Source organism: Leucopleurus acutus (assembly GCF_964270905.1).
Source record: "Leucopleurus acutus genome assembly, chromosome: 2".
Lineage (NCBI taxonomy): Eukaryota > Metazoa > Chordata > Mammalia > Artiodactyla > Delphinidae > Leucopleurus > Leucopleurus acutus.
This window is the reverse complement of record NC_139143.1, coordinates 148,285,376-148,301,824: the sequence shown is the minus strand read 5'-3', so window position 1 is coordinate 148,301,824 and position 16,449 is coordinate 148,285,376. Positions and strand designations below refer to the sequence as shown.

Genomic DNA, 16,449 nt, shown 5'->3' with positions numbered 1-16,449 from the left:
ATAATTGTTTATCATTTGGAACTGTCCTGTGAGTTGCACAAAATTTAACATCCCTGGCACTCAGACAGTAAATGTCAGTAGCAATGTCCCATTGTGATGACCAAAAATGCCCTACATATTTACAAGTACCCCTTGGTTGAGACCTACTGAGCTCTAGATGGTCTTTAAAATCTCTCCTAGTTTTGCAGTTTTGTGACTTCCTGGAACACATTCAAGGTTTTCAACTGTTTGTCAGGGTATCCATGGATAACTGTACACAGTAGTGATTCTCAGTGAGGGATGGTGGTGGGCAGGATTGTGATATCAGACTGTCTGGAAGAAAAAGAGGATGGTAGTAATTGAACTACATGTATACTCACATACAAATACCCAGATTCTAATATACCTTCACCTGACCCTTCTGCCCTTTGTGTCCCCACGTGGGCCCCAGTTGAGAATCACTGTGTGTGATGATGAGAATGAGCCAAGTGAAGATTATGGAATTAGAATAAACAATAGGCATATGGAATAACATTCTCTTTAAATGCAATAGTTTTTCTTCCAAACCTGTTTTTTATTCTCCTGTATTTATTTTATATCCATATACCAAGAAACTGGGACTAGAAACTTAGAAACGATCCTTAATTCTTCTCTCTTATATCTAGTTTTCAATTCTGTCTCCTAAAAATCCTTTTTGCCCTTAACATCTCCCACTTTAAATTCAAAATCTTGTTGAGGGCTTCCCTGGTGGCGCAGTGGTTAAGAATGCGCCTGCCAGTGCAGGGGACATGGGTTCGAGCCCTGGTCCGGGAAGGTCCCTCATGTTGCGGAGCAACTAAGCCTGTGCGCCACAACTACTGAGCCTGCGCTCTAGAGCCTGCGGGCCACAACTACTGAAGCCTGCACACTTAGAGCCTGTGATCCGCAACAAGAGAAACCACAGCAATGAGCAGCCCATGCACCGCAACCAAGAGTAGCCCCCGCTTGCCTCAACTAGAGGAAGCCCTTGTGCAGCAACAAAGACCCAACTCAGCCAAAAATAAATAAGTAAATTTATTTTTTAAAAAAATCTTGTTGAATTTAGACCAGTGCCATGGTCTGTTAACTTGTCTCTGTGCCCTTGGCATCCCCTGTCATTCCAGCCTCCACACTTACGCCAGAGAAATAAGTCTTTAAAAAAAAAAAGAAAATCTACTCAGGTCACCTCCCTGCCTGAGGAAACCACTTCCCTTAGTGGTTTCAAATTACCTTTTGATAAAGACATTTCTTTACGTGGTACCCAAGGCCCTCTTGTGACCTGGTACCTGCTTGCCCTGCTGCTCTTCTTATTTACATTCCATCCAGTGTCAACCACTCACAATTTCCCAAAGATGTTGTGTTCTGTCATACCTCTGTACCTTTGCTTATGCTGTCCTGTTTGCCTTGAACGGCTTTTTTCTCTTGTCTTGGAGGCAATATAGTATAGTAATTAAGAACACAGACTCGAGCCAAACTACCTGTGTTAAAATCCTGGCTCTGCCACTTAAACTACCTGTGTGACCTTGGACAAGTTAACCTCTCTGTGTCTTTCCTCATCTATAAAATGGGATTAATAATAATATCTATTTTATAAGGTAGTTATGAAGTTTGAGTGAGTCGATGTATGTAAAGTGCTTGGAACAGAGCCTGGCACATACTAAATACTATGTAAGTGTTTGCTGTTATCAGCTACTTTATGAAATCCTTTGTTTGCATGACCTAGTCAAGAGTTTCCTCTGCTATAAGGTCTTTGCTAACCACCCTCTGTCCCCCAGATACAGAGCCAATCTAATCTCTCCCTTCTCTAAGCCATCCCTATATCTTAACATGCCTCTACCATCGCACTTACTTGTGCTATATAATAAGTGTTTCTTTACATGCCTGTGTCCCGCTACACTCTCAGCTTCTTGAAAGACTATGTCTTATTGGTTTTGTGGCCCCAGTAGCTGGCATGGGGCTTGGCATATAGAAGACCATGGTTCATTTTTCTGAATGACGAAATGGTTAGTTTTTTGGTTTTGGTTTTTGGCTGCACCCTGCGGCATGCTGAATGACCAAATGAATTAAACTCTAAAAGCCTTGGCATGGCATGTGAGACCCTTTCTATTGTTCTGTCTGAGGTGCCATCTCACCTCATCTCTTACAGCTCCCTGTTCACGGGAATGCATTCCAGCCACACCCCATTTCCTGCTCTTCTCTATCTAAGCTATTCTCTTTCATGTCTCCAGGGCTTTGACTTGATGTTGGTCCCCTTTCCTGCATCTTTTACAGAGTGAATTCCTACCCATTTGTCATCCCGCTCAAGTGAATCTTAGAGTGTTTCATGAGTACAGGGACCTTGGGCATTTCATTTACCTCTCCATCCTTGGACCTGTCACAGTGCTTGGCACATACTAAGTGGTCAATAAATATTTGTTAAATAAGTGAATGATGAAATGCTTCCTGGGTCCTTTGTGGGGAATTAATCTTTCCCTCTTCGATACTCTCTTGGCACTTGGTTCAAATATCTGTTGTAGCACTTACCTTACTGTATTGTAATTATCTGATTACCTGTAGTTTCCCCAATCTATTATGAACTGTTAGGACTGGGACTGCAGTCTCTTATGTTCTGATTCTGCTTTAAGACCTAACACAGTGCCTGCTACATTGTATGTAAAAATTTATTGAATAAACAATAATCATTATTTGGGGATGCCCTTGCTGGGTCTGGATAGTAAGCTACTCCACCAGTGTTACTGTGAAACAGCTTTATGCTCAGTACTGTGCTAGGTACTTTAGGGAACATAAGAGAAATTTAAGATAAAAGTATGAGCCTTAAAAAGAAAAAGAACCCACCTGCCAATACAGGGGACACGGGTTCGAGCCCTGGTCCGGGAAGACCCCACATGCCGCGGAGCAACTAAGCCCGTGCACCACAACTACTGAGCTCTAGGGCCCGCGAGCCACAACTCCCGAGCCTGTGTGCTGCAACTGCTGAAGCCTGCGTGCCTAGAGCCAGTGCTCCGCAACAAGAGAAGCCACCGCAATGAGAAGCCCGCGTACCGCGATAAAAAGTAGCCCCCACTTGCTGCAACTAGAGAAAGCCCACATGCAGCAACAAACACCCAACGCAGACCAAAAAAAGAGTTAAGAGAGGAAAGAGCTCAGCATCTGTTTTAGTGGTCAGAGCACCTTAAAGAGATGGAAAGATTTGGCTAGGTAGAGGGAAGTAGCGACATATAACCATTCAGTAAGTGGTACTTGCTGTTCTCTTTCGTTTATGCATGCAGACATGCTTACTTTCCTGTGTATACAATGGCAAATTAAAAACAAGTTGAGTTAAATATGAATTCTAGAGAGTTAACTAGGTCCATGTTCTGCCAAGTGACTATTCCCACACACCACTATCATGTTTTAATGACAAGAATCTGCTGAATATTCAAGCCTCAATTTCCTCATCAGTAACATCAGAAATAATATTTAACCTGCAGGGTTGTTATGAGGGCTAAATAAATAAATGCATATTGAAAGGGCTAAGCATTGTGCCTGGCACACAATAAAAGCTAATAAATAGTTCCCTCTTTTCTTGTATGGAAAAAAAGAGGCTGTGTAGTAAAACTAGAGCTGAGAATGATGATGATGATGATAGTAATAATGATTCCAGCTTACATTTATTGAGCCCATTTCTGTGGGCCAGGCATTGTGCTAAGTGCTTTACATATATTAACTCTTTAAATTCTAATAATAGCTCTGTGAAATGTATGGTTTTATCATTTATATTTTACAGATGAAGAATCTAAGGCACAGAGAGATTAAGTAGCTTGTCCAAAGTTACGAAGCTTTCAGTGGCAGAACTGGGATTTGAACTAGAAAATCTGGTTCCACAGTCTGTGAACTAAAAAAAAGTGGAGGTTTCTGAATGCCAGAAGAGGAGGTATAAAAATCTTGGAATATTAGGACCATTGTACTTCTGTTATCAGCATATTACAAGTAATTTTGCCATAGCCTTATCACATACAATAAAAGTGACACTCAATAAGCTCATGTGGTGTACATTTGAATAGTAAAGGTTAATTTGGTTAATCTCTTCTTTCTCCCTAAGGGAAAGTGACTTCTTCTGTTGGTTGCACTAGGAGATTTTTTTAAATGCAAAGATTCTGAAAAGATGCTAATTGTTTTAGGTTCTGCACTTAAGAATGCTTTATAAATCTTTATACTCCCTTTGTAGGATTGACTAGCCAATATGTTGTCCCCTGCCCCCACCAGTGGAATGGTGCCCATTTTATTGCTTATGAGCGAAGCATTTTCCTTAATTGGTGTTACCAAACCTGATATTCCAGCTATCCACAACTGTTAAGACCAGATAGTATTTTGGAGAGCACCTTTTCTTTCTGGCAGTAACCATTCCACTACTCATTATAGCTTCCCCATTCATATTTTATTTCCACTTCCCTTTTTCCTCTAAATAATTCAGATAAGAACTTGCAGTATCCATTTTGGGGCCCATATGTGGACAAAAATAGGGAAACATTCTTTGTATGTATATGGAATTCTCTGGAACAGGCTGCTATATTTTTCTATTTTTGCCCTAATATTTCAGATCTGAAGACTGTACTGTACTTAGTCCTTGAGGGTAGATATAACTTTGTTCAATTACACCTACTGCACACTGGGGATAGAGAGACAGGTAAGAAATTGTTCTGGCCCTCAAGTTGTTCATAGTCTAATGGAGAAGACAGCCTTGTAGATAACTATTTGCAGAAAGTACAGATGGGGCAATTGAAGCCTGTGCAGATTACAAACTCAAAAGGGAGTTTGGTCAGATGCGGTTGGAGAGAGGCAAGCAAGGCTTCATACAGGAGGTGACTCTTGAAGAGTCTTTCAAAATAAGTAGGTGTTATCATGTGGTTCAGGCAGAGAAAGAGCATCCCAGGCAGAGGATGTGAAATACTGTGGTTGTTTAGGCAGCTTCAAATAATTTGACGTATGTTGAGCCAACGGTGAGGATGAAAAGGATGTCAGGAGCCAAGTCATGTTTGTTAAGACCTTTTATGCCATACTAAAGAGCTTAGGCTTCTGTAGTTCCATATGCTGGAATGATCGGATATGAAAACCCCAACCTCATTCCAGCCATGTAGAAATGCTCGATAAAAAGTCTCCTGTACGGGGACTTCCCTGGCAGTCCAGCAGTTAAGAGTCTGCTCTTCCGCTACAGAGGGCGTGGGTTCCATCCCTGGTCGGGGAACTAAGATCCTGCTTGCCGCATGGTGTGGCCAAAAATGAAAAAAAAAAAAAAGTCTCCAATACAGAACTGAGCTTGAAAAGAAGAAAGAGAAACACTCAGGTGCCAGGAAGAAAGAGGAAATCCAAACCCAGAGCTGAACGTAACAGGCATACCTTGGAGATATTGTGGGTTCTGTTCTAGACCACTGCAATTATGCGATTTTGTTTTTGGTTCCCAATGTATATAAAAGCTACGTTTCTGCTATACTGTAATCTGTTAAGTGTACAATAGCATTATGTCTAAAAAAATGTACATACCTTAATTAAAAAATTGCTAAATAATTATTGCTAAATAATGCTAACCATTATCTGAGCCTTCAGCGAGTTGGAATCTTTTTGCTGGTGGAGGTCTTGCCTCGATGTTGATGGCTGCTGACTGATGAGGGTGGTGGTTGCTGAAGGTAGGGGTGGCTGTGACATTTTCTTAGACAATGAAGTTTGCCGCATCAATTGACCCTTTCATGAATGATTTCTCTGTAGCGTGCAATGCTGTTTGATAGCATTTTACTCACAGTAGAACTTCTTTCAAAATTGAAGTCAATCCTACCAAACCCTGCTGCTCCTTTATCAACTAAGTTTATGTAATCCTTCATTGTCATTTCAACAATCTTCACAGCATCTTCACCAGCAGTAGATTCCATCTCAAGAAACCTGTTTCTCTGCTCATCCATAAGAAGTAACTCGTTATCTATTAAAGTTTAATCATGAGATTGCAGCAATTCAGTCATATCCTTAGGCTCCACTGCTAATTCTAGTTCTCTTGCACTTTCCACCACATCTACTGTTAATTCCTCCACTGAAGTCTAGAACCCCTCAAAGTCATCCATGAGGTTTGGAATCAGCTTCTTACAAACTCCAGTTAATGTTGATATTTTGACTTCTTGTGAATCATGAATGTTCTTAATTGCATCTAGAATGGTGAATTCTTTCCAGAAGATTTTCAATTTACTTTTCCATCAGAGGACTCAACTATCTATGGCAGCTATAGCCTTACGAAATGTATTTCTAATCTATTTCTAGATACATGTATCCTAGAAATGTGTTTCTAGGACTTGAGAGTCAAAATTACTCCTTGCAGCAGAATGGATGTTGTGTTAACAGGCATGAAAACAACATTAATCTCGTTGTACATCTCCATCAGAGCTCTTGAGTGACCAGGTGTATTGTCAATGAGCAGTGATATTTCGAAAGGAATCTTTTTTCGGAGTAATAGGTCTCAACAGGGGGCTTAAAATATTCAGTAAATCATGTTGTAAACAAATTTGCTGTCATCTAGGCTTTGTTGTTACATTTATAGAGCCCAGGCAGAGTAGATTTCACATAATTATTAAGGGCCCTAGGATTTTCAAAATGGCAAATGAACATTGGCTTGTACTTCAAGTCACCAGCTGCATTAGCTCCTAACAAGATCGTCAGCCAGTCCTTTGAAGCTTTGAAGCCAGGCATTGATTTCTCTCTAGCTATGCAAGTCCGAGATGTCATCTTCTTCCAATATGAGGCTGTTTTGTCTACATTGAAAATCTGTTGTTTAGTGTAGCCAACTTCATTGATTATCTTAGATGGATCTTCTGGATTACTTGCTACAGCTTTTACTTAGGCACTTGCTGCTTCCTTGTACTTGTATGTTATAGAGACGGCTTCTTCCCGTAAACCTTATGAACCAACCCCTGCTAGCTTTAAACTTTTCTTCTGCAGTTTCCTCACCTCTCTCAGCCTTCATAGAATTGAAGAGAGTTAGGGCCTTGCTCTAGATTAGGCTTTGGCTTAAGGGAATGTTGTAGTTAGTTTTTTTGATTTTTTATGATTCTGATTTCTCTCCTCTCTTAACATATCAATTATACTTCTTTATTTTTTTTGAATTTTATTTTATTTATCTTTTTATACAGCAGGTTCTTATTAGTTATCCATTTTATACATATTAGTGTATATATGTCAATCCCAATCTCCCAATTCATCACACCATCACCCCCCCTCCCCGGGAATGTAGTTAGTTTGATCTGTGCAGACCACTAAAACATTCTCATATAAGCAATAAGGCTGTTTTGCTTTCTTATCATTTGTGTGTTCACTGGAGTAGCACTCTTAATTTCCTTCAGGAACTTTTCCTTTGCATTTATGACTTGGCTAACTATTTGATGCAAGATGCCTAGCTTTTGGCCTGTCTCGGCTTTCAACATGCCTTCCTCACTAAGCTTAATTATTTCTAGCTTTTGATTTAAAGTGAGAGACGTGTTTCTCTTCCTTTCACTTAAACATTTAGAGGCCATTGTAGGGCTATTAATTGACTTAATTTCAATATTGTTGTGTCTCAGGGAACAAGGAGGCCCAAGGAGAGGGAGAGAGATGGGGAAATGGCTGGTTGGTGTAACAGTCAGAATATTTATCAGTTAAGTTTGCTGTCTTGTATGGGCATGGTTTGTGGCACCCCAAAACAATTACAATAGTAACATCAAAGGTCACTGATCACAGATCATAACAAATATAATAATAATGGAAAAAGTTTGAAATGTTGCAGGAATGACCAAAATGTGACACAGAGACACAAAGTGAGCAAATGCTGTTGGAAAAACAGCATCTGTAGACTTGCTCGTTGCAGGGTTGCCACAAACCTTCAATTTGTTAAAAAAAAAAAATGCAGTATCTGCAAAGTACAATAAAGTGAAGTGCAATAAAACAGGGTATGCTTGTATATAGTTCCATGCAAACCAGGTACAGTGTTTAGGGGCTGGGGTTTTAGGGCCAGTATGGGGACAGCAGATAAGGCTTCAGGCCACATGAAGCTGGGAGTCAACACAGGGCTACTGTGCTTTTGAAAAATGAACTAGAAAAATTCCATCCACCAGTCCAAGGAATCAGCATAAAGATTGTATCATCTCAGGGTTTGAGTTCAAAAAGAGTTGACCATAATAAATTAGAACCTCACACTTATTACTATGTGTGTATATATATTTTTAACTTCGTGCTATCTGCAAAGCTGAAAAAGTAACATGAAAACTGGCCCAGAACCAGGGAAATCCAAAGGCCTTGGCAAAAGCAAAGGTGAGATTTCCCTGTTAAGACACTTCACAACCTAGAGTACACAGGACTCCTGTGGAAAACAGTCTCCATTAAAGATGAATTCATGGTCAAAAATTACAAAACTCTACAATAAAATAAATTACCAGGAGGGAGGATGAGCAGGCCGATGTAAATAATAGAATTTCTACTCCAAGAAGCAGAGATAACAGTCTGAAAGAGACCTTAAATATGTTTAAAATGTTCACAGGATAATGAAAGTAATAGAAATGATAAGAATAGGATAGTATGAAAAGAAAACAGGCAGATTTAGAGAAAAAAACAGAATTTGTCCAATGAAAAAGCATATTTGTTGACAAAGAAACACATTGAACAGGTTAAAAGTAGGTAAGTCATAGCTATGGAGAGAAATGCTGAATTGAAAGCTAGATCTGAGGAAATCACTTAGAATGCATCCCACAGAAATAGAAATATGACAAGTTAAGAGACTTGAAGGACAGGCAGAGACCATGTATATTTCTAATAAGCGTTTCAGAAGGTAGAGACTTGTGAGGAGGATACTGGTATAGATTTCACTGAGTATCTTAAAACTTGTAAGGGCAAACACTAAAATGATAGAAATAGAATGTATAACTTCCAAGCCATAAAAGAAAAAACAAGATTAAAGAAAACTCAGGCTGTTAAATAAAAGATAAGAAAAGAAGAAAAAAGCAAAGAGAAAGTATGTCCAGTGTATCAGTAATCATAATAAATGCAAATGGATTAAACATGCCTATTAAAAGATAGAAACTCTCAGATTGGATAGGGGAGGAGGAGCAAAGTAAAGCAGCCATAGGCTATTAAAGCATAATGACCCAGAAAAAAGTTGAAAGTAAAGGATGGAAGACATATGAGTGTATAATAGGCAGGAGTTCATTGAAGCAATGTTTATAATAGGGAAAATGTGAGGGGGGAAAAAGTCCCTAAATATCCATTAGGGGACTAGATTTTAAAATTCTAAGACATTGTATATAAAAATAATGGAATAATATTCAATACTATTGAAATAGGTCAACTGGGTTTATACGTATCAGTATGGATAAATCAAGAAATTATACTGAGTGAAAAAAGCAAGCTGCAGAATATTATATTTACACCTTCCTACTGAAAATATCCCTTACCTGGCTTCATCGATTTATTTGTCATACCATTTAACACTAATACTATTTTATATTGTAACAGATCATAAAAAAGGGCTCTGTCTCAATTTTCGCTAGGGCTCCTAAAGGCTGAGAACAAAGGAATAGCTATAAAATGGTGTTCCCAAATGTTATTCTAGACCATCTATACAGAACTTGTGAAGGCAGATAATGAAGACCAGTTTTGGAATCCTGAACCTATCACCTACCGTAGGCAATAAAGAAAGTTGAAGGTAAAAAAAAAAGAAGGTTGAAGGTAAAGAAAGAGAGGAGATAGAATTCCTTTGGATAAAGTGGGAGGGCTATGGTATTTTCACTTGGAGAACGTGACCTCAGTTCCTGGAGTTGGTGGACACAGAGACCAGACCTGTGCCTGGGAAAGTCTAAAAACAGGGTGGCAACTGATGCCACAAGAAGGAGAAGTGGCTGCTGTGGGAAAGCTGTTATGCACAGAGTTTTTCAGGGCAAAGATGTGGGCATAGTGGAGAAAATGCTAACTGGCCTGGAGTTGAATTAAAGGAGCTCAGTTCACAAGGATCCTTGGAAGGGCAGTGGGACCCCTACAGAGAGAGTGGGTGAAGCAGTTGCCAGAAACTGGAGACTTAGGGTGGACCTGTAAGCCGCTGGCTGGAAGAGGCCTTGCTAGTGTTGTGGGAACTGCAGGTGAGATCTCAACCATGGGAGCTCTCCGCGGAACCACAAAAACATCTCCTGAATATCTGCCAAGTCTAGAGAGCACTGAAACCTGATGAGCGTAGCATCACAACCAAAAATAAGGCTTCTGCTTTCCCTTACTGCTGCTTTTTTTCCCAGTTTCGAACCTGGAAGGGCCAAAGACCAAAGCAAACAAGCAGATGGGGGAGGAGGAGAAGCAGAGGTGGGGAAATAGAGAAGTCCCCAGACATCCCCTTCTCCCACCACGGGAAGCTAGGCTAGACCCCAGCCAGGGAGGGAGTTGAGACTTTTTGGGTTGCTTTTTATTGAACTATCACGTGCATGTAGAAAAGTAGACAAATATGTACGTCTTAACAGATTTTCACAAAGAGAACACACCTGTGTCACCAGTATCCAGATCGAGAAACAGGACATTTATCAGAGGCCCCTGTGCCCCTTCCCAGTCCCTACCCGGGCCCACCTCCCCAGGGTAATATTGATAAAGCAAGAAAAAATTTTTTTGTGTGCAATTATAAAAGCGACTTTATTTTTTTGTCTCCCTGTTTACTTAAAAAAAAATTCTTAGTTGAAATAATTTCAAAACTACAGAAAAGTTGCAACACAGTACAAAGACCTTCCTCATCCCTTTCACCCAGATTCCTTAATTGTTAATATTTTACACTTAATGGTAAGATTCGTGTCAACTTTAAGATAGTGGTTTCTTCTAGAAACGGAAGGAAGGGAATGAAGGGCGAAGGGTGTAAGGAGACTTGAACTTTACAGTGTTTTATTATTTTATGTGTAATGACAAAATGTTAACTTTTTTTCATTATAAATAGTGAGTTATTCTCTACCTTTTTATGTGTTTAAAGTTTAAAAAATTCTTCAAACGAGAGGGTTTGAGTTTTACCATCTAGGAGGTAGGGAGCTGTTGAAGTGTGCTTTTTATTGTTGGAATAAATATGTCTTTATGACTTCTCTGCTCTCTGTCCTTGCCTATGAATTAAGATACTTAAGTGAGCTATAAGGTTGATTCACCTCAGCATCGTTTTTCTTTTCTTCCCCTCCTTACTGCCTCTCAGTGCTAAGTGCCCAGTGGTGTCTGACATGGTAAGATTAAAACTTGCACTTTTCCTAATAGATGTAACCCTCTTCCTGATTTGCAGTAAGCAGGAGCTGCTTTTAAGCAATTACCCATCATTTGGGGCCATCACATATATTGTGCTTTGGTTCAGGTCATAATCAATAATTCATATGTCAATAGGAGCCCCATTAGTTCAGGTGAAGGCAGATGTCTTTCTAATGAAAATGTTCCATTTTCCAAATGACTTTTCTTTTTCTCAGAGAGTTGTGGTTATAGAAGACATAAAAAGATGGAAAACTATGTTGGAGCTTCCTGATCAAACCAAAGAGAATCTAGTTGAAGCCTTACGAGAATTAAAGAAGAAAATACCCTCCAAGGAAGTGTTAAAATCAACAAGGATAGGTATGTTCCTTCCGAATTTTATAAGTGCTTATATTTTATCTCCTTCTTTCTCCTTTCCTCCCTCCCTCAGACATTATCTATCATATCAGTGCTTCTCAAACTATCTGTGGTAAGAGATCATTGTTTAAAAAATTCTCCATTGGTTACAGACTAATACTTTTAAAATATAATAAAAATTACCAGAAAAATGAAATTAAAATATACAAAATGTAAGCCCTACTTTTTAAAAAAATTATAACAATTTTTATAGAAGTAGAAGTACTTTGTAGAACAAAGTAGAAGTACTTTGTCAAAGTTTTAAATGCTTGCTTCAGTTTCTGTACTTACTGCATGAACTTGTAACTAGCATGATCTGTGGATAACGTTTTGAGTGTGCTTGATGCTTGGGTGTGCAAAAATGAAGAAGACATGATTTGTGACCTCAAGGAACTTAGGGTTTGGTGGAGAAACAAGCAGGTAGACAAATGGGAGTAGTAAAATAATATAGGTTAAAAATAAAAGCATATAAATACTGTCCATGGTACCATTCTGATCTGTACAAGGTATATGCTGGCACAGAGGACAGAGTAGTCTTACATCTGGGGAATTCAGAAAAGGCTCCATAGAAGAGGCGACATTTCACTTAAATCTTGGCTTTTCTGTCTTGAGTAGAAATAACTTCCAAAGCATGGTTTGTAAAAACAAAATAATAGCAACATTTGCTGCTACATCATTTATTACAGCATTGGAGATATTTTAAGAGGTAAGTCAGGAACTACGTTGAATTACCATTTTAGTACAGTACACAACTGTGAATAATATGCGAGGGAGGGCCAACATGTGTTCCTCAAGCTGCTCCCAAGTCCCCAGGGAGTCCAGGGTAGTCGTTCACAGCTGCTGTTCTTGCCCTCACCAGTGCAGCCATTGCCTTCTCTGCCTCCCCTTGACCTCTTGTTCATGAGAAGCAGGAGAGAAAGCAGCTTCAGACTGGCGCTAACAGCTGGCAAGAGCTGTGTGAAATTCCCCAGAGGTTCCCCCAAGAGTCTTGAGAGTTGCACCCCTGTAATATAAACCAGAATCTGAGAAAATTAGATGCTTAAAGAACATAAAACCCTATCATTATAGCCAAGGAGAGTCTCCCATCTGCTGCTAGATTTTCTCTTTATAGGTTGTGGTCACTAGAGGGCAATAAGACCATTCATATGAGCAGATAAGGTATTTCCACCAGTAGAGGGTACTAGTGGTTAATATTTTATGACATGTATACATGTACATATGTGTATGTATATGTTCATATTTAGGCACACCACAAATACCACTTACAATCAGATCTTAAATATCAACATAATAGTCTGGAATTGTCCTACAAATACAGAACAGATGACAATTTTTAAAAAATCATTTCTATTTGTCCTTTGAGTACCATTGTGAATATGCTTTCAAGAAAGGGTGTGTCTGATGTTCAGAGATTCCAATTCAAGAATCATAATGAAACCACAACAAGGGGGTATAACTTAAGAGGAGCTGGAAACCATCCAACTTTTGAGTCTTGACCCTATCCCAGGCCTTTCCATAACCTGAGGTTGGGTGGAATATATGGGTTCCTTGGTCCGTTGCTAGCCTGAAGATTCATTTGGATCATTGCCTGAGAATGTTTACATTCTTCCACCTTTAGCCTCCTGCCTGTCCCTATCCTGTGGGCTGTAAGGGACAAATATTTACTGAGTACCTTCTTTGTGCTAGGAACTATGCTAGCATAATGATGAAGGAGGCAGATACTGTCCCACCTTTTTGGAGCCTGCAGTCTAATGGAAGGACAGGCAATTTAACAAGACTTTATCATACAATGCAATGAGTGCTCTGATGATGAGGAGAAGTTAGCCCAAGGAGTATATGTGTTGGGAGTAGAAAAGATGTTAAAGAATGTGTCAGGCCTGGGTATATCACGTGAGCTGTACAGAGGGCTGGAGGTGGGAGAGAACACGGTACACTGCAAAAACTAAAAGAAGTTTTGTGTACTTGAAATGTAATAAGCTGGAGACAGAGTCTGGACCAGATGGAGAAGACTCTTTGTAAGCCATTCAAAACTGTTCGGTCTTAGCATGCGTATTAGTTACCTGTCCCTGTGTAAAAATTATGCCCAAATTTAGCAGCTTAAGTGTCTCTTATCTCACACAGGTTTTCTGAGGGTCAGGGATCAAGGAGCTGCTTATCTGGGTGCTTCTGGCTCATGGTCTCTTAAGAGGTTATAGTCAAACTGTTGGCTGGGACTGTAGTCATCTGAAAGCTTGACCAGGGCTTGAAGATCTGCTCCTAACTCCTCACTTATGTGATTGCTGGTAGGAGGCCTCGGTTTCTCATCACCTGGGCCTCCCCATAGGGCTGCTCATGACATGGTGGCTGACTTTCCCCAGAATAAGTGATCCGAGAGAGAATAACCAAGATGGAAACCATAGTGTCTTTTATCTTCTAATCTTGGAAGTAACATACCGTCACTTCTATTATATTCTGTTGATCACACAGACCAACCTGGGTACAGTTGGGAGACAACTACACAGGGGTTATGAATACAAAGAGGTGAGGATCATTGGGGGCTATCTTGTAGACAGGCTATCACAGCATGTATTTCTTTTAATTTAACCTAGATATATTCTACTTCCTGGACCTGCAGATTTATGTTCATTTGTAGAAGTTTTACAACCATTATCTCTTCAAAAGCACGTCTCCTTTATTCTCTCTATTTATTTGTTCTGGCATTCTACAATTAGAAATTTGTTAGATCTTTTATATTCCATGCCCCTTAGCTCATATGTCTCCTTGTCTCTCAAAAAATTCTGGGCAGTTTCTTTAGTGTCCCACTATTGTGGGACATCCAAGAGGAAATGTCCAACAGAATGTTGGATGTACAAGGCTAAAGCTAAGGAGGGACAGTAAATATATACTTGAGAGTCATCATCAGCATATAGTTAGAAACTGAGGCAGTTGCCCGGGGAGAGTATGTAGGAAAAGCAAAGAGCCAAGTCCCAAATCCTGAAGCACATCAATATATGAGGCTCACAGGAAATGGAGAAGGTATGAGCAGGGAAATGGGAGAGAACGCTGTCATGGAATGGGAAGGAGGGCTTCTGAGAGGGGATTCGTCAGCAGTGTCTGTCGTTGTCAAAAGACCAAAGAAGCGAATTCTAAAAATTGCACGTTGGATTTTACAAAGTAAGGTCATTAATGATTTTGGGTAAGGACAGTTTCAAAGGCAAGGTTAAGGGCAGAAGCTTGAGGAGTGAGAAGGAGGTAAGGAAATGAACTGTGAAAACAGACAACTCTTTCAAGAAGTTTGGTATTGAAAGGAAAGAGAGAGGTGGCAATATCAGAAAGGAATGTGGAATTGAAGAAAGTTCTAATTTTTAAAATAGGAAAGAACCTAACCTGTTGAGTGACAGGTTCGTAGGGAGACCTTATCAGGGAGAATGGACCAGACTTGGTAAGGATTGACTGTGGAGATGAGGATGCCATGATGCCTCTCATTTTGTTGTCACCCATACCCCCTTTACTGGCTCTCTCTTTCTACCTTCGGATACACTTAAATCTTCTCCTTTAATTGTCTGCCATCTTTTCCAGATACCTCGTTTCACTTCTTCCTTTTATAGCCAAATTCCTTTAAATATGATTAATAATCACAACTCCCATTTCTGCCCCTTCCCCTCCTTCATTAAATTATTTCCATGCTGGCTTCTCCCACAAACACTCTTCGTCTCTCTAAGGACACAAGAGATTTCATTCTATCCAAATCCAGTAGTCTTATCTCAGTTCTCATCTTCCCAGAACCGTGAACTTGAGACCATTGATTACTCTCTTTTCTGTCAATATGAATGATACTGAACTTGTTGCCAGTTCTTTATCTATTTTTTAAATGTTTATTTCCTTCAAGCCCTTATCTGAGTTTGTAATTACTTATTTAATTATTTACTGAGTTATTTTTTGTTTACTGTACAGTAACTCTGTGCCAGCAAGACCATGCAATATATTTTATTCACCAATGCATTTCAAGCATTAGTGTGGCATATAACAGATGCTCAGGATATGTTCATCAAATTAATGAAAATGACAGGGTCAAACAAGATTTTCTCCATGGCGCTTTGTTTCTCGCCTTTCTCTGTTTCTTCCGTCTTTGTCCCCCGTCCTCTCACAGGAGGTACTTTTCCAGAAAGCTCAGACCTCAGTCTTTGGCTGCTACTTTAGAGCACTTAGCCAGAGGCCGTCCACTTCTCCAGCTTAACTGAGGCCTTAATTCAGAAAACTCCTGGGTATGCATCTCCTGTCCTGATCCATTTCTGAATCTTAGATTTTTAGAAATACTGTTCCAATTTACATTGCTACAGTTTTCTTAAAATCTTACTAATTTACTGGGTAAAAATAGCATCTTGTTTTCATTTGCTGTATAGAATGGATTGTTTTCTGTTTGTTTATTGGCACTTTGTCCTTTTTTTTGTGAATTGTTTGTGTTCTTTGTCCATTTACTGTTGAGATCTTATAGTTTTTGTTTTCGGTTTCTGAACTTTATAAATGTCAATGTCATAAACGTTTAAATCCATTTAGCTACCTCAGTTTATAAACAAGGAAATTCAGACTCAGAGAGATGAAGTGACTTATCCAGGGCCATATAGTGAGTTAGCACCAGAGATGTAATGAGAATCCAGGTCTCTTGGGGCAGTGTTCTTTCTTGGTTAGCAGACTGCCATTGTGCCCTGAATCCCAGCCATATGTGCCTTAATTTTACTGGACCATCTCTATGGGTTCTGCCATCTGCTCAAGCTCACCTCTTTTAAATCAGAATTTAGTGCCTTTTCTTGTGTACTTCAAATGGGAGTTTTCTCCTAGTAT

The 16,449-nt window shown here is 39.6% G+C and overlaps 1 protein-coding gene across 2 annotated transcripts in view; it reads left to right on the top strand.

Moving 5' to 3' along the window:
- The window catches only part of TCEANC2 (transcription elongation factor A N-terminal and central domain containing 2), a 36,885-nt gene that overhangs the window by 2,199 nt on the left and 18,237 nt on the right, over window positions 1-16,449 (top strand). For both annotated transcript variants that reach the window (XM_082834528.1, XM_082834527.1), the window contains exon 3: window positions 11,451-11,592. In XM_082834528.1, the coding sequence (XP_082690654.1) occupies window positions 11,451-11,592 (142 nt within the window). The remainder of the gene's footprint in view (window positions 1-11,450; window positions 11,593-16,449) is intronic.